General features: G+C 45.6%; 3 protein-coding genes across 3 annotated transcripts in view; 2 read left to right on the top strand and 1 right to left on the bottom strand.

Moving 5' to 3' along the window:
- The first annotated feature begins 209 nt into the window (after positions 1-209).
- Positions 210-6,491, top strand: cnn1b (calponin 1, basic, smooth muscle, b). Its single transcript, XM_068579245.1, has 7 exons — positions 210-387; positions 3,029-3,150; positions 3,286-3,352; positions 3,533-3,670; positions 3,988-4,104; positions 4,838-4,984; positions 5,639-6,491. The coding sequence occupies exons 1-7, from the start codon at positions 328-330 to the stop codon at positions 5,879-5,881; spliced, it is 894 nt and encodes a 297-aa protein (XP_068435346.1). The 5' UTR covers positions 210-327; the 3' UTR covers positions 5,882-6,491.
- Positions 6,492-8,051: 1,560 nt separating this feature from the next.
- On the bottom strand, positions 8,052-9,878 carry elof1 (elongation factor 1). Its single transcript, XM_068579246.1, has 4 exons — positions 9,820-9,878; positions 9,026-9,157; positions 8,867-8,937; positions 8,052-8,783 (listed from the first exon to the last, which is right to left on the bottom strand). The coding sequence occupies exons 2-4, from the start codon at positions 9,139-9,141 to the stop codon at positions 8,719-8,721; spliced, it is 252 nt and encodes an 83-aa protein (XP_068435347.1). The 5' UTR covers positions 9,142-9,157; positions 9,820-9,878; the 3' UTR covers positions 8,052-8,718.
- A 7,612-nt stretch (positions 9,879-17,490) lies between these two features.
- rab3db (RAB3D, member RAS oncogene family, b) overlaps positions 17,491-19,666 on the top strand; it is an 8,630-nt gene continuing 6,454 nt past the window's right edge. The window contains exons 1-2 of the mRNA XM_068579067.1: positions 17,491-17,626; positions 17,739-17,975. Of these exons, the coding sequence (XP_068435168.1) occupies positions 17,618-17,626; positions 17,739-17,975 (246 nt within the window). The 5' untranslated portion in view covers positions 17,491-17,617. The remainder of the gene's footprint in view (positions 17,627-17,738; positions 17,976-19,666) is intronic.

The following is a 19,666-nucleotide window of genomic DNA, read 5'->3' on the forward strand; positions in this document are numbered from 1 at the left end:
GAAGCCGCGGGCCAATCAGAGCGCGCACACATGGGAAGAGTTTAAAAAAGATTCAGGAAAGTGTCGGAAAGTTGTCTCTGAAGCTTCACGCGCAGGTCCCCCGAGCACTACCGCGACGAGCACCTATTGTTATTATTTTTTTATTATTATTATTATTTTGTAGAAAGAGATAACCCCCCCGCCCCCCCCCGAAAAAAACACTCAAACGGGAACTGTTCAGGAAGTTTTTTTTTTTTTTGTGGTAGTATTTCTGAGCGTTTTCCCCCCCGCGCCGCCTCGGACCCGCGTCTCCATTTTTAAAGCACCGTGAAGAGACGAAGCGGCAGCATGACGACACATTTCAGGAGCGGACCAGCCTTCGGTCTCTCTGCCGAGGTCAAGAGCAAGGTGAGCCTCTGCGGGGACGCGTTTCTGGAGGTCAAGGGTCAACGCGTGACGCACGCCGCAAACACCCCGTGACCCCGTCTGTTATTCCACATTATGACGTCTTGTTCGTGAATTATAACCACAGTGAAGATTAAGTTTTTATGGGGGAGCGGAGGGGGGGATGTGGGCAAATAGCAGTTGGGATATAAAAGTCCTTATATGGAGATAGTCCGAGGTATCGCTGGATGAAACCTGTGGTGCATGCTAGTTGTAGTTCAACAGGTTAGCAAGGACACGAGGAGGGGTTGACTGGTGTCAAGAGATGAAGGTATCTCTTCATGTGTACTCATTTTAAATGGTGCGTGTGTGTGTGTGTGTGTGTGTGTGACAGAGACATGGGGTCAGACATGTGAAAAAGCCCCACAATGTAAAACAACTAAATACTGCACTACAAGTGGAGGGCCTGCTGTCAAAATGTACAGAAATGTGAATATCAAAGTGCACATGTTCGTGTTAATGGACGGCATCATAATGTCAGATTGTTATCTTCGATGTGAGCGTCATCTTGAGGTCGAGTTGGAGCTCATTTAAACTTCACAAGCTCTGAAAAATGGGTCAACTGCCATATAAATATCGTGAAGTACTCCATGTGAAGTACTCCATGTGAAGTACTCCATGTGAAGCGCTAATCTACATATTCAGTTTGAGTAGAAACGCCTCGTATTTGGACTGAAGTGCTTGAGTAAACGTGCCTGTCGTCGCATACCATCACGGTGTGTCGTGCCAGACGCAGCATTTCCCAGCATTCCCGGCGTTCGCCGTCGCCAACAGGAAGTGTCAATGCAGCCGTTGTCGGTATAATGTAGTTCTGTTCTGCGTCGTGACAGTAGTGACTCTGTGCGGCGGCGGTGAGTCAGAGCTGCCGACAGGCGGCTCAGGATGAGAAAGGTCAGCGTGCGAGCGTTCCCGACTCCCAGATCATCACCAGCGCCGTCATCTTCATCCTCACCGTCGTCGTTATTGTCCTGGAGGGATGCCGCCGCTTCCCCTGAATAGTGCCGTCTCTCATCGGGGGCTTCAGTCCCACACATTCCTTTCATTGCTGCTGCTCAACACTCTGCGGGTTGTCGGGAACAGTCTGAGGTTTTCTTTCGGGGGTTTAAATGAGAATATTTCTTGGTTTTGAGTCTTCGGCGGGGATGGCAGGGCCCGTCGGCGTGACGTCAGCGGCGCAGCAGACAGATGCTTGACAGGTACGTCGGCGTAATCTAATGGCCTTTTAAGGGCCGGCTGAGAGCGCTGCGCTTGGATCTGGAGAAAGTGTCCTTTCTCTAAACAGTTTACATCACGGTGCAGAAAGACAGAACGCAGGTGCACGGGGCGGAGGGCGGAGGGCGACGCCGTGGCAGGGGCCGCGCGGTGGACCCCCGCTGCACGGGGGAGAAGACGCCACGTCAGCGGGGGGGGGGGGTCTGTTTATTTGTTTGTGTGTGAAGAGACTTCTGTTTATGGAGTTCAAGCAGCCGGACTCCTGGCTGCATTTATTCACCCTGGACTCTGAGCTGCACCCCACTTACACTCAAAGTTATGGTTTCATTCCTCTTACACATTCAGAAGCGGCTCTGATCGAATCCCACGACAACGACCTGTCGCTCCGTGTCGGACGGGGTTCCTCTGAGACAGAGGTTGGCTGTAAAAGGGCAGATTGTGGAAAACCCAGTGGGGGAGAGAGAGAGAAATACAAGCCGGGCCGATTGGAGAGGACAGTCGGAGCGAGGGAGGAGTGTGTGTCTGTGTGTGTGTCTGTGTGTGTGTGTGTGTGTCTGTGTGTGAGGGGGGGGTTAGCTGCTTCTCCCAAGTTTGGTGTGATGGCCTGGACGCTCCACGATCCCGCTGCTTTGAAATACTTGTTTGTGTTGGCTGCCGATCCCAAACTGTGAAAACCTATCGGAAGAACATTCAGGAAAAAGTGTGTGTGTGTGTGTGTGTGTGTGTGTGTGTGTTTGCTGGCTGTGGGAGGGGTAGGGGGCTCGAGCAGCCCTAAAACCCGATGCCAGAACTCAAAGTATTAGGGCCAACGTGTTTGTGCCAATAAGGAAATACATGGAGAGAAGAGAGAGCAGCCGGTTTCCCCATGCAGGAATGTCCACGAGGCTTTTCATTTCTCTCTCTCTTTATTATACAGTAAGACTTCCTCCATCGAGGTTCCCTCCATGGTAACGACACACTTTGTGTATAGTTTTATCTGCAGTTAACTCAATGATTTGTTACGAATCATCGTGGAAATTAAAGGGTATCCAGTTAGCTGCTCCCTGTAAGTAAACGCTGACTCTTGTTTTAATAAAGGAGCGTTCCTCCTGTTGGGTTCCTGTGATTGGTGATGAATTACTTTTTCAGGAAACTTTGTTTTGTTTTTTTAAATTACGCCGAAAATTAGACCAAGTTTTTCACCGTTCATGTGAAAAATACCACATTTCAACGATGCTGCCTCCATGAACGCTTTCTGTTCTCCCACAAGAGTTAGAAGTGCCGACTTGTGCGTCAGTCTTTTGTTTTCTATTGCTCACGAAGTTCACAGGCCGAACGGGCCGAAGTCAAAAAACACAAGAGTCCAATCTGACCTCTGACCCCTCTACAACCCTCCCCCCCCCACTCCTCTCAGTTGGCAGGGAAGTACGACCACCAGAAGGAAGAGGAGCTGAGGCTGTGGATCCAGGACGTGACGGGCAAGAGGGTCGGGGACGGCTTCATGGAGAGTCTGAAGGACGGGGTCCTGTTGTGCGAGTGAGTGACTGGATGGAGGCGGCGACACGGACACATTAACACCTTTTTTTAATAATACTGACTTCTCTCTCGTTATTATTAGAGGCTGCTTCACAAAAACAAAGACGTCCTTGCACTTTGTGTGTTCCCTCGTAGACTCATCAACGTGCTGCAGCCGGGTTCAGTGAGGAGGATCAGCAGCTCCACTCAGAACTGGCACCAGGTAAAGATTCAGTTGTTACCGAAGAGCAACACAAGCTTTTAGGCTTCCAGACGGCCCCTCGGTGTCCCGTACCAGAGCCGGACAGACGCCCCGGTGCCTCCCTGCTCGGGACGACGCGGAAAACCAAAATGGACGCTCTTCTCAAGCGGCTCCATTGTTTCCTTCTCTCTCCTCCCCCAGCTGGAAAACATCGGGAACTTTGTCCGCGGCATCACAGAGTACGGCCTGAGGCCAGATGACATCTTTGAAGCCAACGATCTGTTTGAGAATACCAACCACACTCAGGTCCAGAGCACGCTCATCGCCCTGGCTGGAGTGGTGAGGACACACACACACACACACACACGCACACACACACGTTACTGGATGAGGGAATCTGGTGCAATCAACAAACTGTTTTTTATGTGCAGTCTACAATAACTACACGTTTTAGCAGCGATGCACAGAAGTGTGTCCTGATACTCACACACCAGCCCACCTGTGTGGAGGCTTTGTGTAGTCCACCTGGACTACAACACGGCACCGGCAGGGGAATAATAAAAACAATATGGGTACGAAGAATGCACTCTTATTACCACCGTTTTCCTCTCTCTCTCTGCTCCCTCGCTCTCTCTTTCTCTCTCTCTCTCTCTCAGGCCAAGTCCAAAGGTTTCCACTCAAAGTACGACTTGGGAGTGAAGTACGCTGAGAAGCATCAGCGGCGCTTCGCCCCGGAGAAGCTGAAGGAGGGACGCAACGTCATCGGCCTGCAGGTCAGAGCGGCCGGCTACGTCGTCACACAAATCTCTTTATTCTTCTCTCGGGGGGGATTTTGCCATCCAAGGGTTGCGATCTTGAACAACTTTTCCCTCGTACAGACGCTTCCCACAGAGAGCGCAGTGTCCCAAGACCGTGGGCCCGATCCCAACTTTGATGCGCGTTCCCACAAAGTCCCCAAGTGTTTAGTTCTGGCCCATTTTAAAATGGCAGTGTTTTTTTAGAGCTCCTTCGCAGACATTTCCAAGCCCTTTATTTGTAGGTCCGCCTTTTTTCTCTCAAACATTGCCCGAAGGAATTACCCACAATTCCTAACAATGTGGACGGCGTGTGCGTGTTCAGCCTGGAACGTGACACACGACCATTAAGGGTTGAAGATGCTGCAGAGAAACACGTGGAATCAGAGGAATATATTCCACTGAATTGCGTTATTGAAGCCGTTTTGACCAAAACGAGTGACGATGACCTTTCAATGACCTCTCGTCTCGCGGGGCGAGGGCTTGCGAGACCTTCAAGTCAAGGCAGTAAAAATATATATAACAAATACCCACAATTGTGCACAACATGATACGACGATGTCACGGTAACGTGATGCGCTTCAGCTAAATGCTGCTGCTGCACTTTCCCACTCGTTCACGCTTCATGAGGCTTGAGGGGGCGGGGCTTTGGGTTTGGGCCTCCCGGCGCGTTTTCAGCTCGGTGACCCGCTGCGTTCTGTCTCGTCTCCAGATGGGCACCAACCAGCTGGCCAGCCAAAAGGGCATGACCTCATACGGCACACGGCGCCACCTGTATGACTCCAAGATGGCCATGGAGAACCCACTGGACCAATCCACCATCAGCCTGCAGATGGGCACCAACAAGGGAGCCAGCCAGGTGAGCCGCCGCCGCCGTTTCTACAGAGGCCTTTTGTGTTGCTTAGACTTTGTTGTCAGCACGTTGTGGTGGATTTGAGAGTGCAGGCAAAGTATGACTGGCAGGCCAGCAGAGATTAGTCCAAACAGTTGGTTGACATAGTTGGCGAGCAATAATAAACAAACCGTCGACATAGTTAGCTCAAAGCTAACCAGTATTGAATACATTGCTAAAAGGGATGACAAAGAATAAACAGTTCGTGTGTACAAGAAACTGGAAGTGTGGCGTCAAAGTGTGTGCAGATTTGAATTAGAACGGGTCAATGTTGTGTGTAAAATGCACAATAATGCATCTTAAAACAAGCTGGAATATCAGCAGGCGTGTAGCTTTTAGCAGAGTGCTTCTTCACAATAGAAATGGAAGGTCGGCGTGAGGTCGCGCGGAGGGCTTCCCAAGATGTTTAGCTTCAGCCCAGTTGCACCATTGTGGTTTAAATCCGCTTTTCTGGACTGAAAAACAAATTCCAAATCCAAGTGTGCCCCCAGTTATGCAGCACTCTGGGGACATTGACGAAATGGAACTTTTAATCATTTCATTTCTCCTTCTTTTGAGGCCAAAACCATTTAAAATGTTAATAATACATATGTCCCCTCCCCCCTCCCCCTCTCTCTCCAGGCCGGCATGACGGCCCCGGGGACCAGGAGGCACATCTTCGACAAGAAGCTGGACCTGGAGAACTGCGACACCACCACCATCTCCCTGCAGATGGGCACCAACAAAGTGGCGTCCCAGCAGGGCATGACCACCTACGGGCTGCCCCGCCAGGTCTACGACAACAAGTACTGCTCCGGCGCCGCCGACGCCAGCTTCAACAACGGGAGCGAGGCGGAGTTCGACGGCTACCAGTACTCTGACTAAGAGAGCCCGCAGCCTCCGTCATCCACCCCCTCCACCTCCCACCCCTCCCCTTTGCTTAACTTCAGACAACCAATCACAAGCTGTCTTTGTGACGAGCAAAAAAAAAAACCCAACCAGACTGTTATTTAACGCCGACCGACGTCGTCCCGCGTCTCTTTCTGAACGTGCTTTTACTCTTCGGAAGCCCTCGTTTGTCTTTCCGTGAGTAAAAGTAAGAAAAGAAGAAGAAAAGTAGTGTTTGCACTGACCTCGCATCAAAGATTTCCCGCGGCGGCCAACCTCTGTATCTCGTTGCTCTGATGGACTTTGTTACCGCGTATATAAAACAAGCAACACTCAGATTGAATGACCTTTTGCTATTTATAGAATTGTTTTGCTACAGTCTTTTATACTTTCTGTGTAATTAGAGATTATTATTATTTTCTCAAACCGTTGACACCGCCTCACCTCCCCGCCCGTCCAATCACGTTTGAGCACTGACGAAGCAGAATTTTCCAGTTTTCCCCCGAAGGGTGAAAACAAGTGACCGCGTTGGTGCTATTGAACCTTTTTGAAACCCAGAGTCTTGAGTCCACGTCCACATGGGGGCGCCGCGCCGCGCCGCGCCGCGCCGCGGGGCTCCGGGGATTCCCGCGCCTGTGGACCGGGGGCTCCGCAGACTGAGCCGAGGGGCCGGCGAGCAGGACGACCCCGCAGCTTCGTGTGGACATCGCTTTGTTTTTGTGAGCACCCGCGCTGTCATGTTCACCCGCCTGCCAGGCGACCCACCGCCACTTTCTTGTTCTTTTTACGAGTTTTTGTGTGCATGTGCACATTTTTAAGGAAGTATTGGGGGAGGGGAAAAGATCAAATGGAGGCGTCGTGATGAATCGTTTGAAGTTTTGCCGAGTACACGTTCGATGTACTTTGCTGAGTCTTTCCTGTTTGATGCCACTTCTATGATTATTTTGTGCTTTTTTACTCCACTGCACTTATTTGTAAGAGTAACTTTACAAAATACAATTTTAAAAATGAGGTTATAAGAATAATAATATATCAAATACTGTAATACTCAGAGGCCATTTTTAAAGTACTTTTGCCTAAGTACACATATCTGTACCGAGCAGTTCGATGCTTCATTCCTAATGCTGACATTTCAATTTTAAATCAACTGATTTTTATCTTAAAATCCGGTATTCCTGCACATCTGCACTGATTTTATTAGAACGACACTTTTTCGTGGTGGCTTCTCAGGATCGTTTCTGACTCCCGTGATCCGATCGTTTCCTGTCACTCCAGAGTCAAAATGTATTGTAGGAGAAAAAGATGGATGTCATTCTTTACAAAATTCACATTTATCCATCTAAATATTCTACTTTTTAAATCATATTTGTTGCCGTTTAGCTTGTCTCACCCTTGGCTGCACTCAAAGGGCCCACACCGACAAGTTCTGTACATCGAGGGTGATGACGTCATTAAACATGGCCGACAGTCGGTGCAGCCCTAAACATTTCAAACGCAGGACTCGTAACGGGGGTATTTCTTAACGTTTGTGGTATTGCATACTCGAGTAAAGTATTCGAGTACTTCGTCAGGAACCATCAATATAAAATGGACCCTGTTGCCATCTTCCCTGGTAGTTGCCAAGTGAATCAAGCGAAGATGAGTTTGAAATGTTCTGCGTCATACTGTCGACCCACCGAATGCAACGAATGTAACTCTCCTGGAGGGTGGATGGGATTTATTTTCAACGCCATTAGAAATTAGTAACGTGCATTTATAAATCTTCGGAGGAGTCTCGTGCAGCTCCGTAACTTCTTTATGAACTCTTATGCCGTCAGGATTAGACGTTAAATAATGTGTTCATGCGCTGAACGGTAGATTGGAGCTCTGTGCTTGAAGACGTGTAGCGGTGTGCCATCTAGTGGGGAAACGCTCATGTACACATTCTGTATTTTCAACCCATCCAACAACTAAACATTTCCTTTTGTATTCCATGAAATGTAGTTTGTAAGTTCCCTGTGACGTCCAGGATGTCAACATTTCCCTTAACGCGTTGGTTTTGTTTCAACATTCTTCAGACTAACATCTTTGCTAACCTCTTGACCTTTTTGTTTTTTTTATTTCTATATGCGTTCACTAAACATGACTGTGCAATAAAAAAAACACTTGAAAAAATATGGTTCTGATTTAATTTCTCAATACCTAAAAATACACAGTGGATGTGAAATACACACAACTAGCGACATTACATGATTGTGACTTTTAAAAAAGGTTAAATAATAGAAATCTAGCTCTACAAATATATATAAATATATATATTGGTCCAACAAACAAGTTTACACAGTTCAAACTAAAAAAATGAAACCAAAATGTTTAAGTGCATTAGATACGGGGTTGAAAACTAAACAAAGGTAACAAATACTTGTCTTCATGATCTACTAATTCTAACGGCAATCATAACGTATTCATCAACAAACACGAAGAGTAACAGAGGACATGATGTGTTTTACATTTCGGTCAGTTGCGAGACATGTTGGGATAAAAAAACATGATCTAAATCATTAAAAATAAAAAAACAGACATGAGAACTTTTACACTGAGAACTGTAACGTAGACAAAACATGGCAGCTCCCTGGCCCAGCCAGGGGAACAAGTCGTGCTCAGCAAACCACACCATTGCAAAACTAAACTGGAGCACAGTCACACACAACTATGCAAGCATGGCGCTCGTATAGCTGTTTAGGTTTTTGTTACACTGCGTGAGCTGAGCAGGAGTGAACTTAATGGACCAATCACAAGGGGGGAATGTAAGGGAGTGAGGTTAGAGAGCGGGCGAGAGTCACAGGAAAACATGACTATTGATTGGCTGCTTCACAGGCGTCGATCCAGTCACTGTAAACATCCACTGCCTCAGACAGATCTGATGGGAACCGGGTTAAGGGGCATTTTAAAATGACTTGAGACATAATATAATGTCACAGACCCGCCGGTCAAAGAGGATACAGGTAATTGGAGTCTGGAACTCCTCCAGGCAAACACTGCACGATATAATCCCTGTGTTGCGGGTTCGTTCCCTGGAAAACAGTTTATGTCTTAGTTACGTGGTTCGTGGTGCATTTTTTTTTTGTGCATCATTATTATTTGTGTTAAATGTTTGCTTACATTTTGACATCGCAGGATTTCTCGTGGTTACAGAACGGGCAAGTGAACTGGACGTCCAGGTTGCCAGTCATCTTTTTCTTTGGAGGTGGCTTTCTCTTTGACTTCCTGCGCCCCATTTCTAATGTTGTGTAGCTGCAAGAAAAATGAACACACAAAACAGGTTTGGACAGTATTTCTTCTTCATTTATTTGCATCTATACTTCCAAACAATAGAACTGCACACTGTTATAAGTTACCATCTACACAAGCAAACATGATTTTATACTAGCAGTAGTTAACTAGTTAAGACTAATAATTCACACTATTGTTAACCAGCAATAGCTGCTCACCTAGCTCAAAAGCAAGTAACGTAAAAATGTTTTTTAAAAAATAAATAAAAAAATAAAAAAATAAATAAAAATAATTACTGGACCCAAACTACAAGTCCTGTGAAACACATTTCCCCTTTTTTTCCTCGTGGATAATATCTCTGCTTCCAATATATATAACCATATGTAGTCAAATCTTAAGTATGTTTTATTACAGCAACATTATCAGGTGTACAGCTACAATTGCAGCCGAGAAAATCGATTTACGGCAAACGACATCAGAAAAACACTCTGCAGCGCCAATGGGCTGCTGCTACACGCTAGCAAGCTAACTCGCTAACTGAAGCTACTTTGAGGGTAGAGACCGGAAGCAGTTACAAATATATCTTTTGATAAACGACTTTGAAGGCAACATGTCAAAGTGAAGCGCGTGGTTCATGTGTTGCGTGCTGTATTGTTTCGCATTTAATAAACGGAGTGGACTACCTGTCTTAGCGAGAGGGATGTCAGCAGCGGAGGATGCTCTGTGTTCGACTTCATCCGGGTACTGCGCCTCTCTGGGTCCCTCAGCCGGTTGGTTTGTCGGAAATTTGACCGCTTTGTGATTGGCTGGTGGGTGGAGGCTGACGGCGTCGAGCGTCCAATAGCAGAGCTCGCTTCTAAATTACCTCCCGCCTCTTGTGATGGCGCCACCGTGACGTCCTTCAAATCATATAACTTAGATAGGTAGATAGATGTATTGGGAGGCAAGTTTCAAACCAGCACTCTGCTTCAGAATAGTAGAGAATAAATATATGAAAGTAAATTCCATTAAATTATCCTGTCAATTTACATTTAACTGGATTATTTATTATTCTATGGATTATCCAACGGAGATAAAGTGATGAATTATCATTGTTCAGACTGCTGATTTTCAGATGATGTTTTCTTTACTAAAATCATAATAATTATTATTAGTTAGTAATAGTTAATATTGTTAGTGCAATATTCACTTTAAAGTATATTTCAGTACTTTGTCCAATTTTTTATTCCACCTGTAAAAAACACACTTTTTTCCGTCTGTATATTTTTATATATTTGATTCCATCTGTATATTTGATTCCATTTGTATATATTTATTCCATCTGTAAATGTAATATTCTTCTTTTTTAATGCTTTTTTTTTTTTTTTTTTTACTGGTGTGGCTATTTCTTGATCTTGTTTTGTAATCTTCATGTCTTATTATTATAAACAATGATATAATAACTTAGTTATTGATTATTCATAATAATAATAATGATACATTTTAATTATTGTAAAAAAAAAAGTATTAAAAATGAAAGAATATAGCAACGTAACAAAGCCAATACAGACAAAGTTCAGTGAAGCATATCACATCCTTGGGTAGAAGGTAACCGCAAAGGAGGAAGGGACTGTGAAAGGAAACGTCAACGCCACATCCATGAATGGGAACGTAAAGTCGTTGAATATTCATAAGTCAAAGAATACCATTGGCCCGTCTCTCCTCGAGGGGCGGGACTTGTTGACACGTCGACATGACAGAGGACGTGGCTCGGTTGGCCCTTGGAGCACACCTGCTTCTCATTTCGCTAATTAACGTTTCAGCCAAAATAACAAGGACGGCAAGGTCAGGTGTGTGTAACAAATAGAGAGGTTACGCACACTCCTCGTGCGCCTCGACCCTGTAGCTCGGAAGCTGAAGCCTGAGCTACCAACTCTCACGGTTTCGCCGTGTGACACACGACTTTTCATGTTTTCACAAGGGCGAATTATACTCTTGCAAGTACAACTGCGGCTGGCCACGCAGTTGGATCGACGGACTCGTTTTGGTTTATAGTTCCCGTGCGTTTTTCATACGCCATAATTATTTATTTATATTATTATGTTGAACTAATTTATATTCATATTACATTTATCTCAAAATATATGACCTTTTAGTCACATTACCGGATATCGGTTGAGAAAGAAAAGACAAAAAAAAAAGAAAATATTATTTATTTTTTTTGGACATTTAAAACAAAATACGCCCAACCTCCGTCTACACGGTAGTTTGGACAGAACAGAGCTCCGTCCCAAACTCAACTGAGTTGCTACTCATGAGGTTGCGCAACCTCATGAGTCGCCAACTCAGTTTCGTGCCTTCCGGGCTGCGAACCCGGGACTCACGCGTTGCAAGGTGAATGTCCTAGCGAGACATTACACCGAACCGTTAGACAATAAAGTACATGTACGGGTTCTATTTATCTTAGTTCTACTGGCTTTGTTACGTGTTAGTTGCTTGAGTAACTAAACGAAGCCTCCATTCATTCTCTATGGCGGTGCTGAAATACCCGGATGTAATATATATATTTGGCCGCTAGAGGCGCAGTGGAGCCGTTTTGAGATTCGCGTGAACGTGCAATCACGTGCACGTGTCCGGTAGTTTATAGTAATGTACGTTAACTGCTCCACATGTTTGTGAAAGCTGGTTCCCGAGTCAGTTGCAAGTCTTAAAGTCAGCTGTTGACAATCTAATAAGGTTTACTGCTTCCTCTTTCGCATATTTACTGTGTGTTCTCATAAAAGCTATTTATATATATTAAAAAAGGAGCTAAAATTGCTTTTATCATGATAATATACTTCATGACTTTTTTTGCTCATGAATATGATTTTGAATTGATGAATTTGAGCTAGCTGCGTGTTTTGTGTGTGTTTTGCAGAGTAACACAATGGAAAAAGACGATGAGCCCGTGAATTTGGGCGAAGTGGTTCACCTCCTGCTTCTGTCTTTCTCCAGGAGCAGGCAGATGTCAAGATAATTGTTTGATGGACTCATCGTACCATATATGAACATGACCTCGGACATTTTTACGTGACTGACATATTATGGACATGACCTCAATCTCCATATTGCCCATTTTGTTAAAACCCTTTAAAACAGTTTTTTCTCAAATGATGCAACAAACAAACAAAACAGCAGGTTTTATACCATCATAAAAATGAGGGCTTTGTGCAGACATTGGTCATTTTTGCTTAATTGTAATCATTTTTTGGGGTTGTGTGGTTGATTTTTTAATTTTATGTTTGACTATTCCTTTAGAATTTAGAGTTCAGTGCTCTAAAAAAGGATGAACTTGTATTTATTTATTTTATCTTCAAAACAGTGGCAAAAAAAGTCCTTAAAGCGTCAAAATGATCATTTATGGCATATTTTTTTGGGTAAAATGTATTGATCCAGCAGAAGCAGTGACAGGCCTGTTGGCTCCACTGAACCTCAGGTACCGTGTCAGCATTCACTTTCCCCCCCAGCAGGGGGCGCTGCTTAGACGCAGGTGCGTTCAGAGAAGAGCTTGTTGCTGAGTGCAGCATGGGTGCGTTTACATTTGTTAAATAGTGGTTGGTTTTCACATATTTTTATGATGAATAAATGTATATTTTTTTGGAACTTGTGTGCTCGGGAGCTCATTCTTTCACGTCCATCTGCTTTTATTCCGTTGCATTTGGTCCCACGTGTTTGTTTTGCCATGATCTTTGTGCCGGTCCAAACAGACTGGAGGCTTAGATTTGGAACAGGAAAGGTTTTAATGTAATCAGTGACGCACAGCAGGCTGTTTTTTTTTTTTTTTTTTTACAGAGAACACTGCGTGTCTGGCCAGCAGGACGAGGGAGGATCTGTCCTTGTTGCAGCTACAACATCAGCACTAATGGATTATAATGGAGGCATTTCATTATTTAAAAGCAGGAGCTGAAAGTAAAAGCTTGAAGTTTTTCCATGATGCTTATTCATCTTGTCCTTTTCTTGAAGATGTTTTTCTCTGTGACCAGTAATCATTCTTTTCTGTTTTCTACAGATACAGAATGTAATAATTAGAGTAAAATTAGCTCTGAAAGCGGATCGTTCCACCTGGCTGACATTGTGTCACAGTGCCTTTTGTCAGTACGAGCGTACAAGGAAGTTAGTCAAAGTGTCTCAACTGCACATTTTTGAGACTCTCAGGAGTCTTTAACCGTCCCGACGAGTTTCCCCACTGCAGTGGCATCAGGAAATAAAGTGAACCTGTTCAACCGAAGAAGACGTTTCGTGGGACGCTTATTCGATGATTTGAACGGCCCTGAAATGTAAATGCACACCGTTTAGGAATTTCTCCTGTGCGTGTGTGAAGTAAAGCACGAGGAAGCTGGAGGTAACAAAAGGAAGTGGGGAGGGCTTGTTCAGGCATTCTCCGTCATCCCTGACCCTCACAAGGAAACTGTGAGTGTGTGTGAGAGAGAGAGAGTGAGAGAGTAAGAGGCTCATTGCAGACGGCTGCTGGTTTTCCGGGGATCATTTACGTGGACCTCCAGCACTACCTGCAGAGCATGGCCTGCAGCGCTGTGGTGTGTTATGAATGAATTATGAGTCAGGGAGCCTGGAGAGGCTTTATGCAGCCGTCTGTGATGTGGAAATAGAGACCGAATTTGCAATTGTTTGATCTGCATGATGGATGTGTACAGCTAAAGCGGCACAGAAATCCTGATAGGAAGCACCATTTATTTGAGGACTATGGCTGCTCAGCGTGATACAAACAGTAATCATGGACACACACACACACACACACACACACACACACACACACACACACACACACACACTACTTACTCCACCTTAACAAACTCATTACCAGACTGTGTCTTGGAGAACAGACCTTTAGGGGTTTTTGCTATTAGGTACATTTATTTAGTCAAATAAGGCTGCTAAGTCAGTTTTTATTCACTGCAGAATTACCTGGCCTTGTGTTACCTTAACTCAGTGGTTCTCAAACCTTTTCTGTCACACCCTAATTTGGAGGAAGCAAAATGTTGGGGCCCCACTGCCCCAACAACGTTGGAATAAAATAGTCCAACTTTTTGAGACTCCTCCATCTGTGTGTTTTTAATTAATAGATTAAAGAAAATTGAAATCCCTTTCAAGTAAACCAGATTGCTCCATCTGACAAAAGCTAATACCATGTGCAATCACCTTTGGTAAAACAATGCAAAGAAAGTTATATATGTGCAAAAACAACTCATATTTGGCAAAAAGATCACCAAGAAAGCCGGTTGGCTGTTGTCCCTGTTCGCGCCCCACAGTTTGAGAACCACTGCCTTAACTGATCCCAATGAGAAACACTAAGCAATGCAGATTATTTTAATTTTTTGAGTTGGTGGAGGATTTATTTCTCCTCTTTTATTTTAGAATATTCCTTTATAATAATCCTGGAAAATCTCTGCTGGGACTTTATAGCATCTTTCCTATATCATGTGTACTCGACCATCATGTGGACCATCACGGGATCTGGACTGTTTCCACACGTGTACACTATGTAGCCTATAATGCAACGTTTGTGTGATATTGTTTGTGATACACTGTTTGTACATGTTGCAAACTGCTTTGCTTTTATTGTAGATCTGTTTTTTTTTAAAAAATGTTTTCCTTTTCTACCTTCCTGCACGTGCATGACTCCTATAAAATAAACGGAGATAACGTTAATTTATTTGTACTAGCATGGCCAACCAATGGTAAATAGCCTGGACACATAGTCCATGATAGATATTATTACAAAACAATATTCTGTCCTGTTTCCCTCGAGTGCGCGCGTGAGCGCAGTGCGCGCGCACCGCCCTCTCCTCGCGCCGTGTGCGCTGACTCAGCCCAGAGAGCTGCAGCGGCTCAGTGTCCGCGTGAACTCCGCCACGGACGGAGCTCCAGCAGCAGCAGCAGCAGCAGCAGCGAGATCCGGGAGTGGCTCCAACCTCCAAAAAAAAAAAAAGAAAGAAAAAGAAGTATCCTGTTGAGAAAGGAGACAAAAGGAGAGCGCAGGTCGGGAGCTCGTGCGGTTGCTGGAGCAAGAAAAGAAAAGAAGGACACTTCCAGGTGCTCGGTCTACTTTCGTAGGCTGACGTTACTCTCCACCCGGCATCTCACCGCCGCCGGACGGACCACAGCCGCGTATCGCTTCACCCCGAGAGTCCCGAGGGAACCGAGTTGGACGTTTTGCTTTTTTTTTCCACAAAAAAAAGGTAACTTTGTTTCAGTTTCCGAGCTCCAGAGTTGTGTTGTTGCGTCCCGCCGCCTCGCGCCTCCGTCACTCAGGAGTTGCGCTCTACATTGTAGTTTATGCTAACAGGTAGATGCTCGCGGAGGGATACCCAACGTAAGGGGTACGTGTGTCTTCCCCCTCCAGGGCTCGTTGTTGTTCGTCACGTCAATGCCGCATGAAGTGGAAAAAGTTCACGTTAGTCGTTTTCCACTGTCGTAATTAAAACAAACGTCCTCGCCTTTATCTCCCATCAGTGTTTGCGTTTCAGTCTCCCCAATCATGACAACAAAAGGAGACAGGCGTGACAGCTGCCCGCTAATCAACGCTGCTCATTTCCTGCGCGGCCCGGGGTCAACACACAAGGGGCCGGATGAAGGCCCCGGTCACCAGTAATGGCCCGTGTTTCTTTCTCTGCTGGAGATAACGCTGTGCGCCACAAAGGAGCTCCCATTGCAGCTCAGTGGACGCTGGTCATCCCTCACCAGCTCGAGGATGTCTGCCCAACATGACCGTGCTGACGTCACGGCAGGTGCTGACGTAGGGGGGGGGGGGCTTCTTGTTAAAGTCCTCTTGTCCTGTTATCTTTGTGGTCAAGTGTTGCTTTTCAATTGTTTTTATTAATCAAACATCAGTTTTATTCAACATGTGGGCCCCAGTCACTTGTGTGTATGAACCATGTGCACCTACGTATTGCCTGCAGACATCATGAGCTCCATGGTAAACACAGAGGACATGTGACTGGGCTTAAGCTGAGCTCAAAGTTGGGCTAAAAAAAGTACATTCATTTCTTAAATGGGTGGATCGGTGCTATGGGATCTTTAAGCACACACAAGAATGTGGCCCGGGCATCATGTGGCAACGTCTGGAGAGATTAGGAAGCCTGGGCATGTACCTACCCGGTGGAGTAAAGTTGTGAAAGAGGATTGTGTCATAGCTTTCCGGTGGGCGCTTCATGTCGACATCAGCCGGTAGGCGAGGTTGCACATGCCGGCTGTGTAGAAAGTCCCTCGGCCGGCTGGAGGTGGACAGTCACAATACAAAGGTGTTTTGTGTTTTGGAAAGGGAGGGATTTGAATAATTCATGAGTAACAGTTTCTTTTTTATTTATTTAGGGTGTGTTTCCTTACTCATGCAGTCATCGGTTCTTTTGAATCTGCATACAAGGCAACACTAACAGTACACAAGAGGAACATGGACGTGTCCTCTCGTTCGTGGCAATTACTGTGAGAGCAAACATTTGCACAGTAAATGATTTTGCCAGGCTTCTCCAATTCCTCATTAGCGATGAGCCGCCCCCTCCTCCTCCTCCTCCTCATCCTCCTCGCCCCCGCCGGCGGTGTGATAGATATCTTGTCTCGCTCCGGAGACCTCCATCTGGCCCGCGAGCAGCCGAGTGAACCGACCGCTGTGACCGCTGATGGGTCTCGTTGGCAGCCGAGAGTCTTCCTCGTCTGGTCTCCACGGAGACTGGTCGAGAGAGAGGGGGGGGGGAGAGAGAGAGCAGGGTGGAGCCGCACACACTGTGTGTAAGTGTGTGTGTTTGTGTGTGTTTTGAGGGACAGACACGGCGAGCTCGCCGCTCTCCCAAAGCCTGTTTCCCTCCTCAGATCACGCTGAGATGAAGAGTTGCAACAAAGCCTTCTCATCCTGTTCTCACTGTTCTCTTTTTATTTCCTTTTTTTTTTTTATTTTAATTTTGAACGCACACCCTTTTTGAATGGAGCCGGAACAGGATCTCACAGATCCCCGGCTGGATTTGACAAACGTCAGGCTGAGCTTTGATTCACTAGATCAATGGCAACTTTCTGTGACTTTGTACCTTCTGCAATAGAGGAGCGTCGGCTGACTCTCATAAGTCCATCTCTCAGGTCTACTCTCCAAAACACGTGTTTATCATTTATCGTTCTCCTTCCCTTTCTCCCCGTAATGCCTCTCAACTCTCTTCTGTCCCCGTGAAACAAAGGCCCTCACCGGATTCAAGATAAAGACATATTTGAAGATATGAACTCGTGTCATACTAAAGTCAAAAAGGTGAAGGCAGAAAGAGGCGTAAACTAAAACGGTAAAGTGCGGCCTTGGATGTGACCAACGTTTGCCTCCGTGATCTCCCGCCAGCCGTCCTAAACCACACGCGTGACGTCACCTGACCGATGTTCTACACCGAGGTCACGTGACGGCTGTTTGACTCGGGTGTGGACTGTGGGTGTAAACAAGTGTGTACACCCTGTGCTTAGCTCCGCCCCAAGATGACTGTGGTTGGTTTAAAGAAATACAAACGAGCAAATGTTCGGCTCCACACGTTTCATTTGCCAAAAAAACAGCATACGAGTCGTACTGATGTCCTCCTCCTCGCGTCCTCCTCCCTAGATGGCATCAAATGACTCGCGGCTGCAGCAGCAGCCCTCCCAGAAGGACGCTGCCGACCAGAACTTTGACTACATGTTCAAGCTGCTGATCATCGGCAACAGCAGCGTGGGGAAAACCTCCTTCCTCTTCCGCTACGCAGACGACTCCTACACCTCGGCCTTCGTCAGCACCGTGGGCATCGACTTCAAGGTCAAGACCGTCTTCCGCAATGACAAGAGGATCAAGTTGCAGATCTGGGTGAGTGGTGCTGAACATGTTTATTACTTAATGTTATTTATTTTAGTGATATTCACTGGACATTTGTGCTATCAGTGATGTTTAGATCACTTGCGACCTTCAGCTCAAAGTAAAACATATTGGATCCTTTTTCGTTGGATATTATTTGGTTTGAGTGAGAGACGGTCCTGTAACTTGGTGCAGGTTTTGGAATAATGTCATTTCAAAAGTAAATATTTCCTCATGAACATGAATGAAAACTGCTGCATATTATATTTATTAGAAAGGAAGAAGATTGGAAGCTGCAGGTCGGACTTAAAGAAATGAACAATTGGAAATCGGTCATGAAAATTTTAATCATTTCATCTCCAGCAAATAACCCTTATTGACTGTGAAGTGCTTCTCTCAATCTAATCCGCCTGATCTCTGAGGGCATTTAAACCATTAAAACAGGGACAAGGAGATGAGGAAAAGGAAAGTGAGCCCATGTGGAGTCCTTGTTCTCAAGGAGTCTCTGTCGGCAGCGAGGAGGCAGGCGGCCTGAAGCTCGAGGTTTAGAGGAATCTATAATCGTGGGTCCGGCCCTGGTGCGAGCTCGGCATGTGAACTGTGCGAGTGTAGAAAGCATGACTTCCTCATGGTTTCATCCACGGTCTTACTCGCTGGCTTATCTTGCATTAACTGATGTGAAATGTGCAAAGGAGCCGGAGTAAACAAGGCGAGCTTTCCTGCTTTACACATTTGAGTTGATGCTTCAAAGCCCAGCTGGAGGGTCAGAGGTCAGAGACGATGAGATACCGTCTCGCCTCAGATCTGCAGGTCGTTTGCCCTTTCATTCAACCTGAAATATGAATCCTTTGGTAACTTTAAGGAAACGTAAAACGAGCCGTGAACATGCCGCACAGTATGACCTTTTTTAATCCACACGGATTGGAACGCACTAAACTGACACATCGAGTCGATACGGAGCAACATCCGCATGAACACCGGCTCTTTAGCGGCTGAATGTTCCTCGGTTTTCATCGCTAGACTCTCGCTAGCTGCATGTTTCTGCTGTTGCTTGTACAGTAAAGCGTTTTTTAAAGCTTTTCTGGCAATGACGTTCCTCAAACCATGAAACTAAACAGCTGAGCTGTTGGGACGCCCAAAATGTCTCAGAAAGACGAAGAGGAGATGCAAATTGGTCACAATTTCTCCCGAGTTTGCCTCTAAAAGCGACTCCACACGCATAAATAATTAGTTTCCATGTTTGAGGGGTTTGGTTTCTTCTTCACTGAAACGGACACAAATCCACAAATTATTGCAGTGAGTGAAACTCCTTGTAGGAACAATCTGTTGAGCCTGCAGTAAATATAGAGTTTATTTTTTCAAGTTGTCTATGTGGTTGGTTAGTTTTTGTGTTCTGCATAACGGTGGTTTCCTCTTGTTTTGTTTTTAATGTGTGTTTCCTGTTGAGCATATGATGGCATCATGCAGAATTTGTCAATGTCACGTTTCACGAGTTTGTCATGCAGCAGTTCCTGTAACTCAGAGTAATGAAAATAACCAAACAGCTCCACACGAAACCTTCACACGGCAGGATATATCCCAAGTCCAGGGCTTTTATTGTGAAAGGGAAGAACAGAAGGAGTAAATCTTTGTTTGTGCTGCCTTTTGTCAAGGTGCAAGGAGTAATAAATACAATAAATACAGACGCTGCTCCACCCTGTTCC

The sequence above is a fragment of the Clinocottus analis genome, unplaced genomic scaffold (genome assembly GCF_023055335.1).
Source record: "Clinocottus analis isolate CAN_PGR_092001 unplaced genomic scaffold, fCliAna1.0.p SCAF_16, whole genome shotgun sequence".
Taxonomy (NCBI): Eukaryota; Metazoa; Chordata; class Actinopteri; order Perciformes; family Cottidae; genus Clinocottus; species Clinocottus analis.

What these genes read in the sequence shown, in the direction of transcription:
- cnn1b (XM_068579245.1), top strand. Translation starts at nt 328, where the DNA reads ATGACGACACATTTCAGGAGCGGACCAGCCTTCGGTCTCTCTGCCGAG. An exon ending in CTGCCGAGGTCAAGAGCAAG is followed by an intron (nt 388 to 3,028) that starts GTGAGCCTCTGC and finishes CACTCCTCTCAG; the next exon opens with TTGGCAGGGAAGTACGACCA. An exon ending in TCATCGCCCTGGCTGGAGTG is followed by an intron (nt 3,671 to 3,987) that starts GTGAGGACACAC and finishes TCTCTCTCTCAG; the next exon opens with GCCAAGTCCAAAGGTTTCCA.
- elof1 (XM_068579246.1), bottom strand. Translation starts at nt 9,141, where the DNA reads ATGGGGCGCAGGAAGTCAAAGAGAAAGCCACCTCCAAAGAAAAAGATG. An exon ending in AAATCCTGCGATGTCAAAAT is followed by an intron (nt 8,938 to 9,025) that starts GTAAGCAAACAT and finishes ACTGTTTTCCAG; the next exon opens with GGAACGAACCCGCAACACAG. An exon ending in GTTCCAGACTCCAATTACCT is followed by an intron (nt 8,784 to 8,866) that starts GTATCCTCTTTG and finishes GGTTCCCATCAG; the next exon opens with ATCTGTCTGAGGCAGTGGAT.